The sequence below is a fragment of the Rousettus aegyptiacus genome, unplaced genomic scaffold, assembly GCF_014176215.1.
Source record: "Rousettus aegyptiacus isolate mRouAeg1 unplaced genomic scaffold, mRouAeg1.p scaffold_m13_p_2, whole genome shotgun sequence".
Classification (NCBI taxonomy): Eukaryota; Metazoa; Chordata; class Mammalia; order Chiroptera; family Pteropodidae; genus Rousettus; species Rousettus aegyptiacus.
In genome coordinates, this window is record NW_023416295.1 from 2,054,688 (window position 1) to 2,081,304 (window position 26,617).

Sequence of the window (26,617 nt, forward strand, 5' to 3'; positions counted from 1 at the left end):
CTTGACTTAATGGTACCAGCAAAGACCTCTTTTCAAATAAGGCCATTTTCTGAGGTTCTGGGGGATCGGGGTGTGGACACGTATTTTGGGCATTGTTCAAACCAGCATACTCCCTATGCTCCCAGCACACCCCCTTTTCCAGCCTAAGTCCCTGTAGAGTGAGCTTCCCGCAGAGGCTGGCAGACGGGGACCAGGGGGTGCCGCCGCCTCGGCGGGTCTCTGGGGGGCCATTCTGCTCCGTGGTGCTGAAGGGGCGCAGAAAGCTGTGTAAAGGAGGACCGTCTCTTAACATTCATTCGTTTAGTGCGTGTTTATATTCCGTGTGGCGCCGAGGGGTACAGTGCCCGATCGGCCCCTCCCGGGTGTGTGTCCACGGGGCCCGTGGATGACGCTGGTGCCCGGATCCGTCTCTGGGCACGTGGGCCCTCGGCTGGCCCCAACCCTGCTCCCTTCTGGGCTGGCCTTCCTCCCAGTGACTGGGTGTCTGGCCAGGGCGATGCCTCCTTGTTATCTTCTCGAACCCCTGATCTCGGGCTAAAGCACGAGTTCCCTGTCCTGCCCGGGGGTGGGCGGTGCCTCACAGAGCGGAGCCTTCTCCCCAGAAGGGCCTGTGTGGAAAGGCAGGCGGTGCGGTGAGTCAGAGGGCCGTGTTGGGGAGCAGGCAGCCCTCACATTACAGCAATAAACACACACACGAACGCTTAAGAGAAACGGTAAAAATTAAAGAGCAGAAACCGGGTAAAGAGAGGGGTGGGGAGAGAATACCAGAGACGCGGCTTTCTCCCTCAGAAGTGCTGACACTTTCTGTTTGGGGCCCGTTGCCTGGTGAAATCCCACAACGGGCACGTCATTCCTGCTGGGTCCAGGGCTGGCCAGAAACCACGAGAGACCAAGGGCTCCTGCTGTTTTAGCATAACGGTCAGTGGGAACCAGTCACGGATCTGGTCGTCCATTAAGCTTTTCCTGGCCAGGCCCGAGTGTGATTCGCCGCGAGGATAATTGAGTTAATGCTCTGATAAACGACACCAGAGGCGGTTAGAGAATTTAAGGCAGGAGTTTTTTTTTTTTTTTTTTTTTTGGGGGGGGGAGGGTGGTGGGAGAAGGAGCGGAGGAATCAGAATGTGGAACCGTGAGGGGCTTGCAGGACCCTTGGCCCAGGTCACCACTGGAGCCTGTAGGACATGTTTCATTTCAAAGAAATTTAACTCTAACATTTTAAAATTCAGATTCCACACAGAAGGTGAGGTCCGCAGCTTCTCTTGAAATGCTAGAAGCTCTGGGTGCCCGGGGCTGTTGTCTCTGCAGGGCAGAGGGACATCTCTTTAGGCCCCATGGTTCCCACCTCACCTTAACCACACGGAGCAGTGGAAATGGGTGTGGGAGAGGCCTGGGGCCAGAGAGGGGAGGCCAGCATTCAGGGACCCCCAGCTTGTCTCTGGGAGGTATATGTATGCACATATACATACGTACACACACACACACACACACACACACGCAGGCACACACACACCTGCGTAAGTCTATCATCTATCTATTTATCTATCTATCATCTATCATCTATCTATTTATCTATCTATCATCTTTCTAGCAGGTAAGCTGTACTGGGAGCCTGGGCTTAGGGGTATGGATCCCCTTGGGGTGAGAAGAGCAGAAACTGACCGCCTCAGCCCCCTGGTGTGCCGCATGGCACCTGTGGGCAGGAAGCACTTGGCCATCTCCAAAGGGCTTCAGCCTGCGAGTCCTCAGGGTTCCAGAAGGCTGCTGACCCCCCGGTCAGCACCCCAGAGGGGAGACGTGCCAGTACAGACTCTTTAGAACTGGTTTCTACATTGTATATTTAATTAGATAATGAATTAATGCCATAAACTGTAACATGTGATTATGTAACTATATGTCATTATATCATGTAAAAATATAATAATTGATAAGTTTTTCATGAACTTTTGTCCTAAAACAATTGAGGTTCCTCCTATACACACGCTTTATAAGAGAGAATTAAAACAAGAGGAAGGAGGGGTCAGCTGGGGAAAGGGTCACGAGATCAAGGTCAAGGCAGGAGTTCTTTTCATTAGTTATATAAGGAGCTGATCATGTGGCCTGTGAGACAGACCCTCTGTCTTGGCGCCGCCTGTGGAACACGGTCTTGCTGAGAACGTAGCGAGGAATGCATCTCGTGGGCCACGCTCATGGAGCCCAAGGGGCGGCTTTCTGGGGTTCCTCTTGAGGTGAAGATGGGGCTTGAGGGCCGGGGAGCCACGGGCATCCGTGGCCTCTTAGAGGATACCCCCAGCATCGCCGGATCGCAGAGGCTTGAAGAAGCGGAAGGGGTGCGGCCTGTGGCGACAGTGAGCATCCCTTTTACGGGCTTGGGACAGTGACGGGATTTGTAGAAACCGCCGTGCCTGTGGCCACACCGTGCCGCGGCTCACGGCGGCCAGGTTCAGCCCTCAGGCCGTCTGAGGGTTGGTGCCGTACCTCTTTCTGAAGCGTTTTGGCAAAACGACTTCTCGACGCCGCCGTTCCCTGTCGCTCACGGAGCTGTCGGCGGTGAGGACCGTTCCTGCAGGAACGGCTCGGGCTTTTCCAAGAGGACGGCACCTTCGCCGCACGGAGACTGTGTAGGAGAGCGGCCCGGCCAGCCACCGAGCCGGAAGCGACTTGCGAAGCTAGAAAGTTCTTTGTCCTGCTGACCTCTCTGCCCCTTGGGCAGACGGCCAGGGCTGAGGGCCAGGGTGAGGACTGCCGGCTCACCCTCCTCCCCTCCCTCCTCCCCGCCCTCCTCCCTGCCCCTCCCCCCAGGCCACTGCAATATTCTCATTTAAATAGCATGCTGTTGCCAGTGTCCGGAGCAAACTGTTATGCAGATCAGCTCTCATCACTTCAGACCTCACTAACTTAAAAAGGGGCCTTATATCAGAAATAATCCAAATTACAGGCTCTTGCTTTTTTTTGCCTACTCCTGTAATTTTTTTCCCCTGTATTTTAAGAGCTGTCCGTTTGCTCTGGTCTGTCCCGCCTCCCAGCCTGTGCTGGCCGGCAGGGATGGCCAGCACGCGCTTGCTCCCCGCCCCAGCCCGCCTCTCAAGGATCCTCTGTGAGTTGGGTCAGCAGCTGCGGTGGGTGGGGGAGGAGGCCGCTGTCACTCCTTCCGAGGGTCTGGGAAGGAAGGGCTGGGCTCCGCCCCCCAGCTCGCTGCAGGACACGGCCGCGGGGGGGGGGGGGGGGGGCGGGGGCGGCGGCCGTCCAGCAGCCCTGGGTCCAGCCAGCTCCTCACCCAGCACCTGAGGGTCCTCACGGAGTGAGGATGAGCAGGGAGGGAAGCTTCTAGAAGGCGCTCTGTGGTCTTTGGGGTCACTGTTAGGGCACAGCGGCCTGGTAGAGGTGGCCCTGGAGGCCTGGGGTTCATCGTCATCTCCTGGGGTGACGGACGTGAGGACAGAGGAGTGAGGAGGGACACGCAACGGGCTTGGCGGCATCGCGAGAAGCTCTGACGTGGCCCGCAGAGCCGCCCCTGGCCAAGCACAAACCTGCGTCGGCGGCCGAGGTGCGGGCCTTTGCACCTGAGGCACTAGGCAGTGGCTGCCCCTGAGCTGAGGGAGGCCCCCAGGGCCCGGGAGAGGGCGCCTGCGGTGAGGCTGTGGGCGCCCTGGTCCCAAGCACCAGGTGCGGTGTCAACGGCCCAGCGGGTGTGGCCAGCCCAGCGGGGAAAGCCCGGCCCGGGAGTTCTTGAAAGGGGGCTGTTTCTGGAGCTTTTCTAGGGTCCGAAATCTTGACTGTGGCAGACACCGGTAGGTCCCATCACCAGGCACCTCTCTGCTGTGGTGCCTGGAGGGGACCCTTTCCCTGGGGACGTGCGGGTGGCAGAAGGGTGCCTGGAGAATGTCTCCTCTGCTCTGTTTGTCTGCATTTCAGTCCCTCACTGCTGCAGGTCCTGGCTGGGGAAGCCCGCAGGACCGCTCGAGCGAGTGGATGAGTGAATGAATGAATGATGAAGCAGTGATGCCTCCAGCCTCGCGGCCACCAGCTTCCGGGCCTGGTGCTGCTGCAGATCCTGCTGGGAAGGACGAGACCTCCCGCCCCCCTCCTCCCCGAGCCACCCCGGCTCTCTCAGTCCCTAGCAGGCAGGCTGGCTGTGCACCCCGGCTCCCCCAGAATTTGGCCGGCAGATTCAACGTGAGTCAGGTGCGTCTCGTGGAGTGGCGCCTTGCGCTTGCTCGGCACGCGGCCGCTGCTGTGTGGGGGAGCAGGGATGGGGCCCTCTTCACGGCCCCCGGTCGCTGCTCAGGGCTGCAGAGGTGAGGCGAGGAGAGGCCGAGGTGGGGAGCCGCTGGCTGGGTCGCCGTTGCTGTTTACAGCATCCCGGCCGCGGCGGCCAGTGGAAAAAGGACTTCACCGTCGCTTGTAAATCATGCATCGGCAGCCGCCCTTGCTGGCGGCTCCCTCTGTGAGTGTCCCATTCACTCGCCCTGGAGGGGGGGCCGAGGTGGCATCCGAAACGGGTGTGCCCGCGCCAGCTCCTCCGGGTGGCCGCCCAGCAGTCTGTCTGCTCCTCCCGAGTGTCCCAACCCAGCCCCTCCCGGGCTGTGGCTGCGCTGGGTGGGCAGGAGGTGAGCTGGCTTGCCTTTGCTTGCTTCCACCCTTACTCACTGCCACGTCACCCTCTGGGCACGTCCCCACCCACCCGCTGGGCCTCGCCGGTCCCCCCTGTCCTCTCCCACCTCTATCCGCCCTTCCCCCAAGGGCGCCTGGCCCTCCTGCCCTCAGGTGCTTGCCACAGATTTGCCCACCCACGCAGTGCACACAAAATGGAATCAGACAGGTGTGGCCTCTCGTGATTGGCTCCTTTCACCGCGCATAACGCGTTCGAGGGTCATCTATGCTGTAGCGAGTGCTGCTTTGTTCCTTTTCAATGCTGAATAACATTCCCCTCTCTGGATGGACCACAGCTTATTTATCCGTTCATCCGCTGTTGAACATTTGGATTGTCTTCGCTTTTTGGATATTATAAATGATGCTGCTAGGAACATTTCGTGCAAGGTGGAAACGTCAATGATTGATTTTAGATTTTCCTTTAATATACACATTTAATGCTATAAATTTCTCTCTAAGCACTGGTTTTCACTGCTTCACACACATTTTTTATAAATTATATTTTCACTGTTATTTAGTTCAAAACATTTTTAATTCCTCTTGATACTTCTTTGACCCATGTCTCATTCAGAAGTGTGTTTAACCTCTATTTGAATTTTCTAGCTATTTTTTCTGTTATCGATCTAGAGTTTAATTCTATGCATTGTATGATTTCTGTTCTTTGAAATGTGCGGAGGTGGCTTTTATGGCCCTGAGTGTGGTCTCTCCTCGTGAGGGTTTTGCATGATGAAACGCTTTGTAAATGTCACCCCCGCCTTTGCCGGTTGTCTGTCTGTCGGTCGTGAAGTCGGGTCACCCCCGCCTTTACCGGTTGTCTGTTTAGCTGGTGCGCCGGTGGCCGAGGGGAGGGTCGGGCTCCCCGGCCCCGGCGGGGTTTGTGGGGTTCCCCTCACGGCCCCACCCGCCTTTGCCGAGTGGAAGGTGCGCACGTGCTAAACACTGCTCTCTCTCCTTGGAGAACTGAGTCCTTTACTGTCATTACGCGATGCTCCTCTTTACCCCTGACAGTTCTCCTTGTTCTAAAGTCTGCTCGTCTGAAACGAGTACAGCTCATCCAGCTTTCTTTTGATAAATATTAGCATGGCGAACCTTCTTTAGCCGTCCATCTATCCAAGTCTTTATATTTAAATTGGGGTTCCTGTAGAAAACATACTGTTGGGTCTTTTTTTAAAATCCACTCGGAAAGTCTCCGTCTCCGCTCGGCACATTTGGACTGCGGCCGTTCCCGGCGCTCAGTGCCGGAGCCGAGTCAGCGTCCGCCGTGTTCCTCACTGTTGTCTCTTTTCCACACTCGTGCTTTGTTTCTTTCTTCCTCGCTCTTTTTACGACCTCTCTGGTTCCAATCGAGCATTTTATATAAGTTTACGTTTCCTCTTCTCTCAGAATATCAATTACACATCTTTAAAGAGAGCTAAGCGATTGTTCTAGAACCCGCCGCGCCCTTTACCGAGGCTCCGAGCCCCCTTTCGGATGACACCGCGGGTTCACAGACGGCGTGGCCCCCTGGGCGGGGGCGCCCCGCCCTCCTCCCGGCCCGCAGGCCTCTGCTGCCCTTTACTTCATTTCCGTGCGCTGTGGCCACCTAATACATTGTTGCTGTTACGACTTCGAGTGGATATCCGTTATATCCGTTAAGAAGAAAAAAACAGAAAGATTTTGTTTTATCTTTGTTTTTCCTTTTCTTTATGAAGGCCCGAGTTCCTGAAGCCCAAGGGGCAAGCTCAGGCTGGGGCTGGAAGAGCATTAAGAAAGCCAGGTGCGATGGGGACAGAGGGATGGGGAGCAAGGGCAGAGGTCAGGAGCAGAGCGGTCCCCGGGGACGGGCTCCAACGGGGCCGTGAGGCTAAGCCTGCTTCAGCTGGGCGGCGCCCCCGGGACATGGGGGGATCGAGGCACTGGCACCCCTCCCCCCCACCCAGAGACCACTGGGGCTGTTCGGCAGTTTCGCTACAAGTTCTCATCGAGTCAGAGACAAACTCGTGCCTGTTTTGGGGCTAATGGAGAGGAGAATGTTGTGCTTACTCTGCGTTTAATCTTCACACGATCTAATCCTGCGTGTGAACGAACCTAGGCCCGGAAAGCCACCAAGGAGGAGCAGAGGAAATGCATTGATTTTTTTTTTTCCCAAGAGGGTTGCCGGGATGTGACTCAGAGACACTTAGATGATATGGATGACGAGAGAAAAACCAAGGCTGATTCGTCATATGGAAGAAAAATCTCATTTTGGTCTAAATGGTGAGAAGCGGCTTATTTTTGAGGCTGAAAATAGGAAAATAGGCACACGGTAGGGAAACAATGTTCTTTTCATGAAGTTTATGGCCAAGGGTGGGAGAACGGGGCCACCTGTAAGGAGAACCACAGGAAAACGAGAAGGCCATGAACAGGGAGCCCGGCCTCAGGGGACAGGGGGCCTGGGCGGTGGACTTCCGGGGCTGGCTCTGCTGCCCCATCTCCCTGTGGCCTGACGGGTCCTCGTCGCTTCCCGCCTCGGTTTCCCCATCTGCACAGTGAAGAATTTGTACTAGACGTGCGTCAGGCGGTCTTCGGTTCTCGAATTCTCTAATTCCGCATGGACGCATTTGACGCGCGGGGACACCCTCCTGCTGCACCAGCGGTTTGCACAGACTCATGGGAAGCGAGGCATTTATTGGACCGAACAGCAAGTCCGTCTCCTTCACCAACGGACGGCATCCAATTAAATCGCGAGAAGCGGTTTTGGTTGGCAGCGCGTCGGTCCGCATGCTAGGAATTGAGGAAGCTTGGTTGTCTTCCAGCTCCCTTACGGCATTAACCTTGGCAGGCATCACGATGTTTTAAGAGGAGGGTGAAGTAAAGAGTATTGAGAAAGAGCTCTAAGTGGAGGAAGGACGCGAAGGGATGGCCTGGGGGGGTGTGACACGCCGTCTGAGCCCCTCAGGTCCCCAGGCACCTCGAGGGCTGGCCCCAGGCCCAGGCGATGTCTTTCTTCATGTTCCCCTCTTCGGGGGACGTGCAGTGTTCAACCGTCTGGGTTCGACTCTCTGCCCTATCGTTTATTAGGTGGGTGAACGTCGACGAGCATCTTAGCTACTCCGAGCCTCAGTTTCCACACCTGTAGGTGCCGACGTTGACGGTGACGTCTCATGGGGTCATCATGAGGTTAGACGAGGCAAAGCCTGTGATGTCGTTGGCATTGAGCCGGAACTCGATGCTGGTCATTGTCACTTGATGGGGATGGCAGAAGTCCCCAGAGTGCTCAGCACTATGGCAGAGGACGCTTCCTGAGCTGGGGCCCCACGTTCCAGAGACAGAGGCTCCCTGCCAGAGACTCAGAAGCGAGAACATGATAATGACTCGGGGAGGCGCCGGATGGCAGAGAAGGGGTTGGCATTTTTGGGATGGAGAACGTCACAGTCAAGATCAAACCTCCAGCCAGAAATGAGGCCAGGAGCTCCGTCTGCCTCGTTTCCCGCCATTAACAGAGCAGAGCAGACTGTGTCCACGCTGGAGCCGCCTGGCCATGCCAAGGGCCCAGCAGAAGCTTCGGGGGGCAAGGGGGTGAGGGTGGGAGGCACAGCCACACTGAAAGGTGGCTAGGAAGGGCTTTCCAGCCAAAGGAATGGACCAAAACCACCCTTGAAGGGCCAGGAAGGACCCCGGCGACTGTAAGCTACCCAGCCTTTAACAGTCGAAGTACAGAGGTCACAGGACCAAGCGGTAGGGCAAGCGGGAGGATCCGGTTGGCACAACATCGCTGACATCTGGATGCTCGCATGTGAGACTGGCATGGAAAACGGACGGACACGAGCCGATGGTTTCCACCCGCTGCGTCCCGACTCCCTGGGGACATGCAGTCTCCACGTCCTCGAGGAGCCATAGTGGCAGCGCGTTCCCGGACCCGGCTCCATTCAGGGCGCCTAAACTCATCGGAATTGTCTGTCTTCGGGGGGGGGGGGGTGGAGGAGAGTGCAGGCCGGGGAGAGGTGGCTCTGGCCTCGCGGGTCTCCTGGTTGACCCCGGGGCTTTGCTCTGCTCCCCTCCCCAAGGCTCTGATTTTTATACACTTAATCCACTCTCTATATTGAACTTGTTTAAATCTGTCAGCAACAACGAGAAGATTTGTTCATAATAACAGCCGTCCCCACATCTCAGCAGCTTCCGACTCCGGGCATCTGTGTCTCGTCCCTCTGCGCAGACCGGCCGTATTCCACGCACTTCCAGGCTGGAGAAGCCGCTCCTGCTTGACACACCGGTTTCGTGGCAGAAGGAGAGAGAGTCAGAGAGCCGCGGAGCTCTGGGGTGCGTTTCCGCACGCCCCATCGGCTTACGCTCCACACGGAGTCCAGCCTGACTTACGATCCGCGCAAAGGGAGATGGTGTGAGTCAAAGGCAGTTGCAGGGAACGTATCGTCTTCTCCTGGGGAAAGAAATGACTGCGAGGGGCAGCAATACACTCTACCGTGCCCGGGACACGACAAATTTCACGTGGACTTTGCGTGGTGCGTTGGGCGGGTCCCATGTGGAACTCCTACATCAAAGGCAGTGCCGGCTGCTGAAAAGGTGCTTGCTGAAAGAGTCAAAAAGTGACAAACGATAGATGGGGACGAGATTAGCCTGGGTCATGTTCTTGAGTAACTGTTTTGTGTGTGTTTTCTCAAATATTTTAAAACCCAAGAGCTGCAAGTGAATTTCATTGACAAAATCAGGCAGATTTGGGAGCAGCTCTTGAAATTATCTCTGAACCTTTTGTAAGCAGGAAAAATTCCTTGGAACACAGCAATAGCAGTTCATTTAGAACTAATGAGAAGCAGATATTTATAGAAACGTTTAGAAATACTTGGAACCCATTCTAAAAGAAACCCTTTGTCTTAGGAGAATGATTAAAAAGGCTGTTGAAGCCGTAATGGCGCGGCACCCCTAAAACTTCTCAGTCCGAGTAAATGCTGAGGTGGCTTGGAAGCAGCGTGGCTCTCGCTGGCACGTCTGGCACCCCACGCCACTGCACACTCGAGTCTGACCACCCAGGGTGCGGTTCGCCTATCGGTTTGTGATGCGGCCAAAATGTGTTTCACAAAACACAATGTGTTTTAATCATGGTGGACGCTCAGCTGTAGAAGAACCGACGAGAAAGAGAGCGTTTTAAATGAGGGAGGGCTTCCTCCGCGCCATCTTCCTAGAGGGCAAATCCCTCACACGGACACATCCAGACAACAGTAAAACCCCTGATTCTGTTCAGATTTTCACTTGTAATTATCTTCCTAGGCATTTCGAAGGGGATTACAGACTTCAAGAAAATGTGTCAACACTTTCTTTTTTTTTTTTTTAATGATGGAAACATGTATATAAAATTTCATATGAAAGCTTTTAACTTTAAGCCAAAGCCCATTTCTCAAGATTGCAGAGTAGAGCTTTGGGACATGTAAACTCGAGGCTGTTTTCAGGGACCCTCCCCCAATCTTCCACCCTATAATCATCTTCAGAAAATTTGAAACTAAGTATTAAACTCAGAACTAAATTATTTGATTTTCTTCCTGATTTTATCTTTGCTTTTAAAAAAGAGTCGTTTTTTTTTTTTTTTTGGTAAACCCAAGCCCAGCAGCCGTCTATCCCATCATTCCCGAAACCACCTGAACTCGTTTTGCTCTTCCGTTTCGGCTCCGTCCGTCCATGTGCGATGCTTGTACCGCGCTCAGCCTTTTCAGTCACACTTGTCTTCCGACTTCCTTCTGGGGATATGAGTGTTTAGCGTTCACACCCACCATTCCCCTCTCCCTATGGAGAATCATGTCACAAGTTATAATTAGACAGTTCTTCAGTGTTTACATTATTATGAGTTACTAACGATTTCTTTGGTTTTCTTGTCTGCGTAGCTATGCGTAGTTCTTCTCCAAACTCCTCAACACAATACTACCCTATCTGTGTCCTAAGCTCAGGGGCCTCCTGCCTGGATGCCCCATCCGATTGTTCTGATCCCAGCCCTTTGCCTTCCAGGCTAGCTGCACGAGCTATTGCTCTTCATCTACTTATTCTCCACTTGGAAATGTGCTGCTTCCTGCCTCTTCTGAGGGCTTCCCATCTCCCAGAGAACCTCGTTTTCCTCATGCCTGGTTTTCTTTCTCAATGCGGTGGAGCACATCCTTAAGTGGACTTCTGAGAAAAGGTATTGGCTAATAATTTTTGAAATCTTGCCTAATGGTGTCTTTCTTCTACCCTTACGTTTGGTTACTAGTTGGTTGGGCATAGGTTTCTAGGATGGAAATAATTTATCTATTTTTTTTTCAGATTTTAAAATGTATTGCTCCATTGTCCCCTTATTTCCCGCATTGATGTTGAGAATGTCTGAGAGGTCATCTGATTCTAATCTTCTGTATAACCCCCCAATCTTTTTTTTTTTTTTGTCTTTTTGACTTTCTGTCGGTTTTCAGGATCTTTTCTTTATTGTCTGTTTCACTACTCATTCTGGAAACTCATACCTCCAATTCTTATTTCTTCATATTTTTTATCTAATAAATATTTCCCTATTGTCTTTTTTTTTTCTTTTTGTCACTTTTATTTCTCAGACGTTGGGCCTCCTGGATGGGCCTGCGATTTTTTTTGTTTGTTTGTTTTTCCTGTTTCATTTTCTCTTTCTTTGATGTTTTATCCTACTTTCTGGGGGGTTTTCTTTAGTTAGTTAGTCTTCCAGAAATTTCTATGGAATTTTTTAGTTTTGCTGTGGTGTTTTTTTCCAGATGTATTGAGGTCTCATTGGCACATAAAAATTGTATATATTTATGGTGTACGACATGATATTTTGATGAACACACACACAGGAAGATGGTCAGCACAGTAATCAGCATGTCTATAACCTCACATAACCACCTTTTTTTTTTTTTTTTTTTTTTTGGTAAGGAGAACACTCAAGATCTACTCTCTCCTCAAACTTCCCTTGAGATATAGCTTTATTAGCTCTCATCGCCGTGCTGTACGTTAGGTCCCCGGAGCTTATTCAGCGTATGACTTGAGCTTGTGACGACGTGCTCTCCGGCATCTTTGACCATTAACCCCCAGCCCCCACCGCAACCCCTGGCTCCACCATTCTTCTCGAAGTAGATTTCTTATTCAGTAAATTTCCTCATTTTAAAAAATAGCATTCTTTTCTCGTTTTTCGCATCTTTTCTTATGGACGCGATAGTTTCTCTTTGATGTCTGTGAATGTTCTCTATTACCCTGTAGGAAAGTTTTCTCCGCACCCAGCATTATCTCTGTCTCTTCTAAGTCCCTTGATTAATTAGTTAATTCCTGTTTGTTTAACTTCCTGTTTCTTATTTAGGGGTTTTCCTAGAGGGCTTAACCTGTTGTTTACACTAAAGAATGGGGTACGAAAACTTAGTTGGAAGCTCTATGTTCAAGGACAGGTCCTGCTGAAGAGTGGGGTTCACAGTGGGGCAAAGACTCACGTAGTTTTCTGTGGGACCCCATACATTAGCATGTGGATATCTTTTTTTTTTTTTTGTCCACTGAGCTTCTCCATGGGGGGACTTCCCGATTTTCTGCCGGGAGAGTGTCGTGGGTTCAGCTGTGACTCCCCAACATGGTATGTCGAAGTCCTGACCCCAGGTTCTCTGAACGTGACCTTCTTTGGAAATGGGTTGTCGCAGATGGAATTAGTTAAAATGAGGTCCCAGAGGAGGAGGGGGCCCCTAACTGAACATGACTGGTCTCTTTAGAAGAAGACAGAGACTCACAGGGAGGATGCCATGTGGAGAGAGAGAGTCAGATTTGGAGTGAAGCCACCACAGACCACGTAACACCTAGAGCCACCAGAAGCTGAAAGAAGAAAGGTTTCTTCCCTCGCTGCTCCCAAGGGGGTGCGGCCCTGTCGACGCCTAGATTTTGCACTTCCGGCCTCTAGAGCCGAGACCAAAGTTCTGTCGTTTCAAGGCTCCCCTCTGTGGCCCTTTGCCGTAGCCATTCCAAGACACTCTTCCGGGGGTGTGTGACCACCGCCGTTAGCTCTGGAGGCTGAGAGGGCGAGGAGCTGGAAGGCGACTAGGTATAGAGATTTTACTTAGCTCCCTGTGGTCGCTTCAGGGTCTCGCCCTTGCCTCATTCGGTGCCAGTGTTTCTGGGCTTGGAGCTTCTTTGCTCTTGAAATTCACCTCCTGATTCCTGCTGGGGTGAGGGCGGAGTGACCAGCAAGAGGCAAGGTCTAGGGGTGTGTGTGTCCTCCCCACTCGGGCTCCCCACTGAAGCTGAAAGCACAACTAATCCTTGAAAATTACCCGGAACCGCCTGTTCCCAAGTGACCTGCCTCTGTATGTCGAATGTCTAGTTTTCTAGCCCTTCAGCCCAAGGTCACAGCTTCCGGGGGCCCCCTGAATTCTCCCAGGTGGAGGTGAGGGCCACCTCCTCTGGCTACCTCAAGCGTTCACTCCGTGCTTCCCGGGCCCCCTTCTTTCCCCCAGGTCTAGCCTGGAATGGAAGATTCTAGAAGGAAATCTCCACGTCTGATTCCTCCGGGCGTCACCTCCACTTCCTGGCACAGCTTGTTCACACAATAGCCCCTCAGTGCACGTTGGCTGGATCCACGGAGGGACTGAGACTGCGGCGGAGTGAAAATGAGTCGCCGTTTGACTCTGCCCCAGAGAAATTCGATCCCGAGGCCGGGATTGTTCAAGGAAGAACCGACCCGCCCATCCTTTACGGATGGAATTTGTATTTCAAAGTTTAAAAAAAGTGAGTCAAATTGGAACTTTAGTGTAGTCTAATAATTATAAAACCAAACATTTCCTTGCTAAAATTTTTGAATTCCAATCAATTTCAAACAGTCTCTTGGCCCCTGTCACATTTGGGTTTGCCATCCTTAAAATTAGTCAGCTGAGCATGATTTACAGCTCACAAAGTTCTGGGAAGAATGTCACATTTTTAACTGAGCCATTTTACACAAATTTTCCCAGCGACAACTCAGTGCTGGCATATTAATTCTACTCAAAGCAATCTTCTCATTTCCCCAAATGGAGGGGCTCACATGTTCCTCAAAAGTTACTGATACAGGGTAAATATCAAATTCCTTTTGTTTGGCGTTTCTTTGCAAGAATGTATGTTATTACCAGGTGTTTTCCAAGCCCTTGAGGCAGGAGGGTCCTCAACCCCAGGCTATGGACCAGTACCAGTCCGTGGCCTGTTAGGAACCGGACCGCACAGCAGGAGGTGAGCGGCGGGCCAGTGAGCGAAGCTCCATCTGCATCTGCAGCCGCTCCCCGCGCCGGCATCACCGCCTCAGCTCCGCCTCGGATCCTCAGGTGTTAGATGCTCATAGGAGCGCCGGTCCCCGGTGCCACAGAGGCTGGGGACAGCTGCCTTAAGGTCAAAGGCCCACTTTGGGACTCGAAGCCCCTCCTGGCCCGTATGTCTCGCTGAGCGGAAGCTTTAGTGAAGGCATCAGATGTCTCGTTTCCATTTCAGGCTGTGCGCCCGTGCGCTACCCAGCGACAAAGGCTTTACCTCCAGTCTGTTTGACTAGAAAGATGGTTTTAAGAAAAATCAAGGAAGCTCAAGATGAGGAACACTTTTTCGACGTAGAAGTAATCGTGGGGTCACTGTGGTCTCTGTCACGGTGGCCTGACTGATCTGCTCGCCTGGGGCTTGATCAGAGAGCTGCCCCGAGGACAGTTCTCATTACGGTTCCAGGCGGGACTCTCCGGGGTCGAGTTTTGGGAGCCTAGCATGAGCGAGTGTCAGCTCGCAGGACGAAAGCGAGGGTTGGGATGGGACTGGCGGCCGGCACGCGGTCTCGGGTACCTGGGAGCCGGAGGCTGGCCCTGTGCTCGCTCCTCCCCCCTCCCGGCTTCCCCCACACGGTGGCGGACACGGGGCTCCTGGGATCAGAGCAGAGACGTCCCGAGCCCGGCCGGCTGCGATGTGAGCCACAGCCGCTGCGGAAAGCCTCGTCTGGGACCACGTGGGCTGCGTGCCCAGCCCGGGACCCGCAGGGGAGAAGGTGCTGGAGGTTCGCAGGGGGTGGCTGTGCCCTCTGGAAGCCCGTGATGAAAGCAGGGGACGAGCTTTTCCCAAGGCAAGGGGCCTGCGGTGTAGACAGATGAAATTACAGACCTCGGTCCCCTACCGGCTCTGTGTGTCCCTTTATGGCCTGCTATGCCTTGGGGACGAGAGGAGGACTGTCGCGTAGCTTAAGACTCTCCATGTTGCCGCAGCAGCGTCATGTGAGCGGCGGACGAGGCCGGCGGAAGGGCTGTGAGGGCGGGGGCGGGCGGGGCGCGGGGAGCCTGTCCCCTCGTCCCTCCTTGCCCCTGGACTGGGGTCAGGTGGGGCCGGATGCAGAGGGGGAGAGGCAGAGGGTATGGCGAGACCCGGCGGAGGCCACGATGGCCGATAGGGCCCCGACTCCCGGGGGGTCAGTGCCGGCCGCGTCCTGACGCTGTCATGGCAGCTAGCACTCCTCCTGCAGGTGAGGAGACCGGGCCCGGGAAGCTTAGCGGACTTGGCCGAGACCTGCGACTCCTTAGCAGCGAGAAGGTCCTAGGGCCTCGTTCCCACTGGCCACTGTGCCACTCAAGGGGCCGAACACAGACTGGGGCCAGCATGAGGCCTCCCGCTGCCCTCCGGCTGCTGGTCAGCACACCTGAGCTCCTCCGGGATTAGCAGAGAGGCCTTTCGGAGCACGGCGCCTTAGGCCAACCTGGGGTCCCGCGTGCCCCCCGCCAGCAAGACGGACCCCCAGCCTCACGTCAGCGGCGCCCACGGGCCTGACTGCTACGCAGACGAGCTCTGGGTGGGGCCTCGCGGGGCAGCAGGAACCCGGGGGGCTCCCCTTCACTCCCCGGAACCTGAGTTCTGTCTTCCGGGCAGAGCCACCTGAAGACGTCCCCTTCCTCCTCGTCTGCGTTTCGCAGGCATTGGCGAGGGCAGGACGTAATGCACGGGGCTGTCTGCACGGCCTCGGGACCCTGACGCTTTACTGGCGCGTGAGGGTCACTGCCCGGTACTTTGAGCCGGTGATGCCAGCACTGCAGAGCGGCTGCTGCTGATGCTGTCCGTGGCCCCGGCTTCTAGGACCTGCCCCTCCCGCTCTCTCCCGCAGAAGATGCGACTTTCCGTCCCTTTCGTCGATGCCTGCGTGGACAGTGATGCGCAGCTGATGATTTTAGGAATATCGCCATCTTCCGAGAGTTGGGCATAGTTATGTAGAGCTGGGATTTTTCTTTACACGTGATGCTGCAGTCTTCGCGTCTGCTTGTTACTTCCCAAATATTTCGATGCCTGGTGGGAAGAGCCTTCTGGTGTTGAGGTCCTTAGGGCCGAGAAGTCGGGGTGCTCGACTCGGAAAACGCCGTTGGGTGCAGAAGGCAGTGGGGTTCCCCTTGGTTCATCCAAGGCTCACAGACCTCTCGACTGGGGGCAGAAGTCACAGTGGGGCTTCCGGGTCCTGGCAACTCTGTTAGTGCTACCCCGGCTTAGCGTGGATTGCTGGTAGCTGTGGTGACAGGGGCGGTGGGGGTGACGGGACCGATCTGGGGGAGGATCATTAAAGACATAGGATGGCAAAGAGCGTAGCTCACGGGCTCCTGCTCCCGGGGCATCTGCCGGTAACGGGTCTGGGGGCCCCAGGGGCTCAGCGGGGCTCCGTCTCCACGGAGAAGCCATTTGCAAAGCCGGGGTCCTGCGAAGCGCGTCATCGACGTCTTCTCTGGCGGCGGCGGCTCCCTATGTTGAAGTAATGAACGTGAAGAGGTGGCACTCGAGGAACAATCATGCCAGGCTTCTCCGGGCTTCGCTGCGGTTCGGGGGAGAGGCCGCACTTCTGGTCACCGTCTGAACCCGTGGCTTCCCCGGGGAGGACGCTCAAAGGCGCGAGGCGGCCGGTGCAGGAAAAGCCTCGCTCGGCGGGGCAGAGGGCATGGAGCACAGCGCCGCCCGCGACCCCGTGCGACCCCGTGCGACCCTGTGCGACCCCGTGCGACCCCGTGCGGGCCTGCCGCGCCTCCCCCTGCCGTCTGCCACAGGGACCGTGGGAGCGCGGGCGTTCAGAACCGAGCAAAACTTTCGAGCCGACGTCTACACCTGCGCCAGCCGGGGTGCCGCGCCGGAAGGAGAGCAGGAAGGGGGTCAGGGACGGAGGTCGTCAGGGGTCAGGGACGGCCGCAGGAGCGGGCTGGAGCGGGGCCGCCGGGGAGGACGCGGGGCGTCCCAGCGCCGTCCTCGTGGGAGGCGGGAAGCAGGCCGCCGCCGGGGCGCAGGCTGCAGAGGGGCCGTGGGGAGTTAGGGGACGAGGGGGGCAGGCGGCCGTGGGGAGTTAGGGGACGAGGGGGGCAGGCGGCATCCTCAGCCGGAACGTGCGGTCTGGCCGTTGCTACCCCCTCGAACTTGCCCTTGGCCTCTGGAGCCAGCGGTGGGACTCTGGGATGCGGGGCCAGGCTGCCCCCCGCCCCACCGCCCCTCGGCACCCCGGAAGCTGGAGTCTCCCTTAGAATGCTGCCTGCCCCGCGCACCGGATAGCTCCAGGAGCGGCAGCCCCCCGCAGCCCAGGGCGACCCTCCCAGGAGATGCGGCTCTGAGCTGTTGGTCGCCGACACCCACAGTGGCTGGGGTGCGGCCCCCCAGCCCCGGAAGGAGACGGGAGATGCTGCCCTAACCCCTCCACGCCGTGCTGGCCCGGAGCGGAGAGCCCCGCCAAGGCAGCGGGGTGGGGCCAGCACCCGCGTCCACCTCTGTGCGGGGCGGTGCGTCTGGGGCCCCGCGTGCCCCTCGCAGTCCTGACGCCCAGAGCCCGGAGCTGGGCGTGCGGGGTTCTCACTGTGCGGAGGGAGGAGCAGGGAGCGGGGGCCAGGGCCGCCTCGAGCCGGCGTGAGCGGCGACCGCAGCGGCTCCGCGGCTTTGAGTCCCCGCAGGTGGCCAGGCCCGGGCCTGGGCCCCTCGAGGACGGGCAGCTCGGGGCCGACACCGGTGTGGCTTCCCCTGGGGACCGGGCGGCAGCGAGGAACTGTGTGTTGGGCGAGAACCCCGAGTCTCAGCAACTGAGCGAGGGAAGCACAGGAGCCCAGATGCTCTCTCTAGGGGACACGAAGGAAGACACCGGAGCTTCGCCGCCAACTGCCGCCAGCTTCCGGAAGCTTCTGCAGCCACAGGCAGTGCTGGCGAGGTTCAGATCACCGGTGGTGCGTCACGGGGCACGCTTCCCGGCCGAGCGGGTTCTCCCCTGTTTCTTTAAATCTTATTCTCCTGATACCAAGGAATGTGCATTCCTAGCCATTTCGCATGCGGCCTCTCCGCCGCCGGTCACACGGGCCTCCACTCATTTCCTCTTCATCGACAGGCGGCGAGCAGGGAAATGCCACCACACAGGTCCCCGCCGCTGTCCCCTAGCCTGACACTCTACGAGCCGAGCCTTAGGGTGCAGCAGGCCCTGGGGCGGCAGGGGCGGGGGGAGCAGGCCTGGGCTCTCGCGCACTGCGCGCCTTCTTCCCTGACCTCGAAGGAGCTAACAGCACCTTCACCCTCTGAACTCGAACTTGGGGGGATCTACAGCCGGAAGCATCCTTCCATGTCTCCCGCCGTTTCACGCTGACTGACCTTCCGCGGCGGCCCCGCGAAGGGAGGGACGGCAGTGACCCCTGGGGGTGTCCCCGGCCAGGGTTCGGATCCCAGCTCTGCTATGAGCCCAGGTGTTTCTCATCTATGAGACGGGGCCCCGATCTCGCCTCACGGAAAAAGTGGCGCATGTGCGTTTAAAAGGACACGCGTGCCATCGCGTGTAGCAGTGTCGCGACTCGTGCGAGCCCCGTAGGAGCGCAAGTCCTTTCTCAGCCGTCTTCTCGAAACTCCGAGCAAGAGAGTCGTTCTCTCTCCACGTCTATGTTCCTAGAGTGGGGTCCTTAGCCTCACCATCAGAATCGTCATATATGTAAAACTTAAAAAAAAAAAAAAAAAAAGAATGTCTTCTTCTCCTGCCTTTTCACCGGCAAACAGCTGTGGTTAGCAGAAAGCCCAGGCGAATGAAATTGCTGGTTTTTATCTCGGAAAGGGGGAGGTTATTAGAAGCTGCGATTCAGAAACTTCGAGAAGTGGGAGGGCCCGGCGCGCGTGGAGGGGGGACCGCATTTCCTGTTTTCCTTTCCGATGGTGTTCTAAAACATCGCAGGAAAACCATGGATACCCACGGAAAAATTCCAAGAGGCATTCTCTCTGCCGCCCGGGGCCCAGCCCAAAAGGTGACGAGTAGAAGCAGTGATTTTTTTTTTTTTTAAAGGTTTGGGGTTTGCAGGAGCCCAGCTAAAGGCTTGTAGGGTGAAGACAGCATTCAGAGGGTGACATCAGCCTCGCGGCGGGGGCCAGGAGCAACAGAGCAGAGAGTCTGGTTTTCATTTACAGTTTGGGGCTGGCCGTGGTGGGGAGGGGGAGCGGAGGGGAGGGGAGGGGAGGGGAGGAGAGTGGAGGGGAGGAGCTGCAGGAAGCCCTGACTGTACCCCTGGACGCAGCCCAGCCCGAGCCGGTCTTCCACCAGAGGCTGCTCAGTGCTGCGGGAGGGGGCGGCGCAGGGAGCAGGGAGTTCTCGTGGGCTGCAGGGCTTGGCGGGCTCCGCCGCGGAGACGGAGGGGCTGGGAGAGGGCGAGCATGCCCCAGGTCGAGCGCGACTGACAGCGACGCCCGGGGACCGGCAGCAATTCGGCTCTGCTCAGGGTAGGTTCCAGCTCCCCTGGGCTTTGCCCAGGTCCTGGCCAAGGGTGACCATTGCTAGGTGGCTCTGAGGCTCACGCCTAGAGTCAGTTTTCTTTAGAAGTTGCTGGTCTCTGGGAGATGCAGCTGGTCTGCCTTTCCCGGGTGTGGCCGCTGGAGCCCCTGGCTGGGCAGAGGCCTGGGCTACCCTAGAGCACCTGGGCTGAGGCTCTGGGCTCCTCGGGCTCCCGACATGCAGCCTGGCTCCTGCCCGCTGTGGTCCTTCGCTCACCGTTTGTTGGGCATTGTCCCCCCATTTCTAAACTCAGGCAGAGTCTGCTCTCTTAGCAGAAGAGTCTTTGCGAGGGTTCGAGAGCTACCTGTGGGGCAGCGCCTCGGGGAGAGTCCACCTCAGTTCTCCCAGGTGTGTTGGGCGGGCATTTCTGCCCTGGGCCGTGCGGGATCCGGGGCCGGTGGACCTCGTCTGTGGCTTTCGGGGGACTGCAGTGACTTCGCTGTCCAGGTGCAGGGCCAAGTCGAGAGTCACTCAGCCATTGCCATCGAGCCTCGTCTTTTTAGGAGCCCAAAGCCACCGCAGAAGGCTTGTCCCGTGGGCTGCGCGGAGGAGCTGCGGGGTCACCGGAGGAGAGGCGCTCGCGTCCGGGCAGCATGCCCGGGGGACGCGGCAGGGCCCCTGGGCCCGCGGCCGGCCTGCGTTGCCCAGATGTGCCTCACTGCCAAGCGGGGGGTAGGGGGGGGGAGCCCAGGCCTCTTCCCCAGCCGGGAGGGCGGGGCCCGGTCCTCTCGCCCAGGATGGAAAGTGTCCCCTGACGGCTGGCAGCCTGCTTTGGGGACCGGTTTCAAGGGCTTACTGTTAGGACGTTAGCTGTGACTGGAGCAGGGTGGGGTCCTGGGGGGGGGGAGGCGCAGGGGAGTATTGGGGAGTGTCGAAAAATCAGCCCTTCACAAACAGCCCCAGGTGCACATTTAGAGGTTGACCTGCACCCTGAAAACAAACCGCTCTGAGCTGGTAGAGTGTCCTGCTCCCCCGGGGGACACGGGGTGTTGGCCCCCGCCAGCCAGCGTCTTGCCCTACGCACGAGGGCTGTGGGACCTCGGGGCTCCAAGGAGGGTGCTCAGAGCTCAGGGGGGTAGGTTGCTCCCCACTCCCAGGGGACCCATGCTTAATACTCAAAAAACCTAAGCAGAAATGGCTTTGCAATCAAGGATTCTTTGTTTCCAACCAAAATTAAACTGGGAACCGCTGGCTGCTGGACCTTATGGAGACTTCTGTGTCCCTTGCTGGGCCAAAGGTAATGGAAGCGGCTGTTGGTAGGAAACCACTGAGGTGTGAGCCCCTCCCTGGTTGTAAGGATGATGGGGGGGAGGCGGGGGGGGGGCTTTGAGATGCTAAATTCCTGGCCAAGGCCACCAGTCAGCAGGTGGCTGAGACGAGCAGTAAAATCTTCACCATTTCATGAAAGCAGATGGCCTAGCGACGGAGGACCCCGAACTAATTTACGTCTGGATTTGAAATGGTGCTGTTTGATTTGTCCCCCAAGAAGATAACATCCTCCTGTCGTATTCTACTGAAAGTCATGGGAGCCTGGCTGATGCTCCCCAAGGCTGTAGCCACCCACGGGGGAAGGGGCGCTGGGCGGGCGGGCTGGCCGGCAGGGCGGGCGCTGGCTCCGTGACCGGACCCCCCGAGCCGTTCTTCCCTCATTCTGGGGGCGGGGGCCCAGGAAGGTGGGACCCGCGCTCGGGCTCATTCTCGTGTGGGCCCCTTGCTGAGGGCGACGGCATGGGGCTGGGGAGGCGAGGGGCTCTCGTGGGAATTCGGCTGCGATGGTCATGTGGTGTTGGCGTCTTCTTGGTTGAGATGGGGCTTTTCATCACCACGATGTCAATACCTCTCTCCTTCCCCGCTCGCAGCAGTGAGGAAACCACCGCGAGGTCGTCGGGTGGGGAAGGGGCCGCGGCAGGCGGGGGTGGGGGGGCCGCGGCAGGCGGGGGGGGGGGCAGGGGGGGCCGCGGCCGTCCTGCCTTTCTCCAGTCGGGGAACCAGAGGGCGTGGCCGCTCCACCTCCCCGGCGGTGGCTGGGAGGCCTCGAGGGTGTTAGCCCTCAGCTCTGGCTCCTCCAGGCCTTGGAAGGGGACGTAAACCCCACCCCACCATGCTCGTGGCCCCCAGTGATGGTGTATCCGGTAGACATTCCAACCTGGGTCTTTGGGACATTTTTGGTAGCAGATAAGCACCTTTCTGAGCAGGAATGGCCTGTGTTTTTGCCCCTCCTTTCATTTCTAACGTGTTCGGGGTTCAGCCTGGCTCATCCTGTTGTCATAGTGCCTTTCGTGATTTCGTAGCTTAGAACCCACCACGTCACATGATAGAGCAGGGCGGAATCCCTGCTGTGAATCCACGATCGACCTGTGGCTCCCACAAGGCGCCGGTCCGCCCGCGGTTTGGGGTCCGAGGCTACAGACGCCGGGGCTTACAGCCGGCACGAATCAGACCTTTGAAAGTCGCTCGAGGGTTTTTGCCTGCGAGACTTCACACATCTCCTTGCCTGGTGTTTAGACAGCCAGATCGAGTGTGGTCCTCACCGGCAGCCTGCGTCGCCACCCACTTTAATGTGAAATTCCACGGTTAGGGTTTAAGATTCACCGTCGGGTCCTGAATTTTGTAGCAGGAGACTGTCTCATGGGCGTGACGTTAATAGCTTGAGACCAAACTTTTGTTTGAAAATCGGTTTTTATTACTGTTCTTTTCGAAAGAACCCAGGGGCTTGCTATCTTCTGGAGAAGAAGCAGACCCTGAAGGGGACGTCCGCTTCTGAACGGGACGTCGTATGCCAGGAGTCTCTCCCGGGGTCGCGCCCAGGGGCGGCCCCTCCGCGTCTCAGCTGAGGCGAGAACATCGCAGCTGCGGGGCTATGGGAAGATGCGAGGCGCGGCCTGGCGTTTCAAAACAGCTTCTTCACCTCGGCCGCCAAGCAAACGAAAGCCCCCCCGTGCTTCGCATTTTAAAGCGGGGAAGTTTTCCAAGTCCCTGCTAATTCGCACAGCTTGGAGCTAGGCAGGGACCCGTCTCTCCAACCCAGGTTGCCAGATATGGTTTCTCTTTCTCCAGGGTCAATATTCGGGGAGATGATCCCACCCGTTTCGGAAAGGGCGCTGCACGTCCCCTCGCACGTGGGTGACGGCCGTCTCACACTCAGGGGTCATGCGATTGTTCTGATTAGCTAAGAGGGGTTCTCCTTGGAAATCCATTCTGTTAATTCTCAAAAACGCAACTTTTCACGCCCGGTCTCCCCGGTCTGTTTGGGGGAGGAGATGAGTTTTGCGTTAGAACTCTGTTCCAGAACATGCAGGTTGGGCTTCTGTCCCCTAGAGGGCGCGCATCCCTCTGTGCTCCCGCAGACCCTAAGTGGAGCTGGATGGAGTTCCCGGTGAGATTCCTGGGGCTGGGGGGCAGGGGGCGGGCTCTGAGCAGAGCTCGTGGGGGACTCCAGGACCCATCTAGAGAAGGCCTCAACAGAATTTTATAGCACGTGACTCATATCTGAAGTAGATGTTTATTTAGAATTTCATTTTTTCTATGCTCAAGCATGAGTGTCTTGGGTGAAATTATGCCTTGAGATGAGGCACTGTGCCTCCTAAAATCATTTCATCACAGGGGCACTGGGCAAACCACGACTGGAGGAAATGTCTTGCCCATGTCTGTTACGAGAAGCTTAACAGTAAGGAGTTTCAGAACCGAAGTCGGTTTGCACATTCCTGCCAGGCTGTATCCGGGGAGAATTTCTGAAATTTAGAACTGGAAAGATGTTCACAGGAACCCATCCAGCGACTCTTTATTACCTGCCCTTTGCTCTTTTCTTCTAATAGGCATCTTATTTGAAGCATTTTTTAAAAATTAACACAAACGATAATTATAAATGTCCCAAACACGTGTTAGCTAACAATATTTCACGGACCCTATGGCTTGTGATCGTGAGTCTGAGGAGCTCGCCGTTAGGTGCCGAGCTGCAGAATTCTGGCTCAGAGCGAAGAAGCCTGAGGCAGGGGACGAGCGTGACTGCGACGTGGGCCCTGCGCTCCGGCTGGCGTGCGGGGTTTCTGTGCGGCCGTTTGAATGATCAGAGGTCACTGCCTCGACTGCTTTCTCCACACCCCGGACGCTCCGAATGAAGATGTGCAGCACAGAGAGGGGACATCCCGGAGGGGACATCGGCTGAGGTCGCAGGGCGGGTGGCATGGCCAGGCCCCCCTTCCCGGTGCGCCCGCCCGTGACGGTGTAGTCCCACGGCAGGTCTCTGGGACCCGGGATGTCAGCGGAGCACGAGCCTTCGAGTGCATTTTAGGGTGTCACGTGGAGAGAGCCCCTCCTTTCCATCAGCCAGTTGCTATGGAGTAGCGTATTTTAAGTTTATTTAGCAGAAAGGTAATTCTTGCGCAAAAAAAAAAAAAAATCTGGAGAGAAAAAGGAGAGAAGAAAAAAAGACAGATGCGGGAAGTTCCGCCGGACCCCCTCCCGCGGGGAGCTTGCTCGCCTTTCCTCGCCATCTGGCCTCGTTCCCCGAAGTGGAATCCTGCGGCTCTTGAGGCTGAGGCTCGGGGATGACAGAGAAACACTTCTGAGTTAGGCGAGGCCTGGGAAAATGCGATGGGAAACGTTCCTGGGAGCCCCGGCCCCCCCCCCACCCCGCGTCGTGTGCTATACGTTAGGTTTCCTGGGGCCCAGAGCATGGAGAATCGGCTGCTGGCAGGAAAAACTCATGGGTCGGTTTAATTTCAAAATTAATAACTGCACAGCAGCTGGAGATGACTCAGGTCTCAAGGGAAGCCATTCCAGGAAATGGAATTTTCTGGAATCTTCACCCGTCGATTCGGCGGCCCGGTGGCGGTGCACAGAGCGGGGGCCCACTCAGCGGGGCCCACGGATCGCCCCGCCGTGTGGCGTGGGGCTCTCGGCCTCTGCCGGGGGGCTGCGGGGGAGCCATCTAGGGGAAGGGCGGGGGGAGAAGGCGGCCGCAGAACCACAGCCTGTGAGGGCATCTGGTGTGGGCCTCGTTTCTCACGTGAATTACCTGACCATCGCCGCCAGAGACAGTGACTGAGCAGATTTCTCCAAGCTATTACATTAAAGCCAGAGCCGACGGTATGATATCAGAGGTCTCGCCCGAAGTTTTAAAGTCTCTATTTTAAATAATTTTCTCTTCTGGACTTGACCATGAATCAGACTAGAAAACAAACCCAAACGTTCGATATTCCCTTATATCGTGAGAACGTTTTCGCCACCTCGAGCAACACTGCGGTGGACGCCGCAGCTTTGGCGAGGCCGACAGCTCCGGATCCCGCGCCAGGGAGGGGAGGGAGGAGGGTCAGCACCCAGCGCCCACCTGGAGCCAACAGGGCCAGGTGTCGCGGGCAAGGACAGAAGGCGCGTGGGTGCCACGCCCGGGAAGCGTTTCGCAAGGCGGCCCCTCCTCAACGCCGGCTGCCCAGCGCCCTGCCCGGCGTTCGCAGTCGGCAGTGTTAACGCAGGAAAAGCCTCGCTCGGCTGCCGTCCGTGTGGGAGGGAAGCGGCGTTTCACACGTGCCCGGTGGCATCTGGCTTTCCAGCCACAGCAGAGATGGAGCTCTCTGCGGCTGGTCATTGTCTCGGACCCTAAGAATACGTTTTTAAGTAGATTTCTAAATATGTGAGCAGTTCATGGGGAGGTTCTTTCTCCACGTGGCCTTCATCGGGGGCCAGAAGCTAACGCGTCCTTGCGTGTGACCTTGTCGAGGGAAGAGGGCACCTGTGAGGGGACGTTCCCCCGCCCCCCCCACTCCACCCCCCGATACTGCTCCCTTCCAAGGCACGAGCTGCTGAGTGGGCATCGTTTTACTTGATCTCACCGGGCAGGGCTTGAGTCGGCCGCCTGGTGTCTGATGAGGACACTGTGCGTGGCAGCGAGGCTGAGTCAGCACACACAGGATCAGAAGAGTTAAAATCCCGCCGTCGCAGGAGACGCGTTCCGAGCCTGAGTCAGAGATGAACGTTTACAGATATGTGTGTGGCTGGCATTTCTTATCTAGAAAATGTTCATGGAAAGGAAATCAGAGATTTAGTTTGCAAAATAAACAGTAAAAAAAAAATCTTCTGATGTATTTCTTTGAAGGGGTTTTCTTGGGGTTGTCCAAAGTCGTTGGCTTTTGAGGCTCCCCCAAAGCTCTTCAGAGAGCAATAATGTCCTAAATCCCACTCTCCTTCCCTAGCCGAATGACTGATATGTCTTCTCCTAGCTTCTCCTCTGGGGATAGGAATGGGCACTCCTTTTCCAGGAGTCAGGCAAGAAAGGGGTGGCTGCGAGCTTGGGACCCGTGGAGTGTCCTGAGCTGCGACTTCTCACGTCGTGGTGCGTGGCGCGGTGGTCCTCGCCTGGTTCCGCGGCTCCTGCTTCACACAGGACAGTTAGGGGTTAACAGAAGCCCCGATGGGCGAGAGGAAGACCAGCCTGGTTTCCAGAGGCAGCGCTGGGAGGCGGCCCAATAAATGCCTTGGAAATGGGAGCTCTGGATGCATTTAAGCCTCTTTGTTTTAAAAATTATTTCCTTGTGTGCATGTGTGTGTCTCTTTCTTAAAAAAGAATTTCCAGACGTGGAAAATGAAAACGCTCTGGAGCCGACTTAACGAAAACTGAATTCACAGAATTGCAGAAAAAGCTTGGGAAAGTCTTTGAAATCTGACCGAATCCAAGTTCAAGTTGAGGGGGCCTGTGACGCGACCTCCATAGCTTGAGGTTTCTTCTCAAGTTTCAAGTGGACGCTACTGGAAGGAAAAAGGCCCCTCAAATCCGTTTTCGAAGGAGGCGGAGTGAAAAGGAGGCATTGCTACTGAGGTTCTGTTATTGGCTCCGCCGCCCGAGGGACCCAGACTGCAGGACGCAGAGCCGCAGATCACCCCACCCAGCCCCACGGGCTCAGCCGGCGACTTTGTTCATGTTTGAAAGAACAGCAGCAGACAAATGGATTCTGTCGACACAGAATCAATCTGTGGTTTGTCGCCACCAGAGAAGTCTATTGTTTCCCCCCAGAAGACACAGGGAGTTTCCTCGATCTGGGCCAGACCTGGCACTGCCTCTTAGGGTTTCTTGGGGTTCCTCTGTGGGCTTCAGAAGCTCCGACTATTGGAGGGGTTGTGGTTAGGATTCTGGTCCTATTTCGGTTGGTCTTGTGGCTTTGGGCAAATCACTTTGGCTCACCCGGGTTTAGTCTCCACATGAGGCAAAGTGAGGGGAATGGAGCCCTCAGTTGTTGGGGGAAAGGCGTGAAATACCACCCA

At 56.5% G+C, this 26,617-nt stretch overlaps 1 protein-coding gene and 1 long non-coding RNA gene across 10 annotated transcripts in view; both read left to right on the forward strand.

Moving 5' to 3' along the window:
- Positions 1-568: 568 nt before the first annotated feature.
- LOC107510564 lies at positions 569-13,382 on the forward strand. Of its 2 annotated transcripts, none has more exons than XR_004955609.1 (3): positions 569-632; positions 10,621-10,789; positions 13,077-13,382. It is a non-coding gene; the product is annotated as an uncharacterized LOC107510564 (long non-coding RNA). The 2 variants fall into 2 exon arrangements; XR_001596877.2 differs by lacking the exon at positions 569-632 and adding an exon at positions 2,540-2,732.
- Positions 13,383-18,720: 5,338 nt separating this feature from the next.
- Positions 18,721-26,617, forward strand: part of COL6A3 (collagen type VI alpha 3 chain) — a 73,140-nt gene continuing 65,243 nt past the window's right edge. For 4 of the 8 annotated variants that reach the window (XM_036236439.1, XM_036236440.1, XM_036236442.1 and 1 more), the window contains exon 1: positions 18,722-18,839. In XM_036236439.1, coding sequence (XP_036092332.1) covers positions 18,777-18,839 — 63 coding nt within the window. In that variant the 5' untranslated portion in view covers positions 18,722-18,776. Of the gene's footprint in view, positions 18,840-19,089; positions 19,309-26,617 lie in introns of those variants that run through there. The other 4 variants (XM_016144292.2, XM_036236438.1, XM_036236441.1 and 1 more) reach the window with 4 other exon arrangements.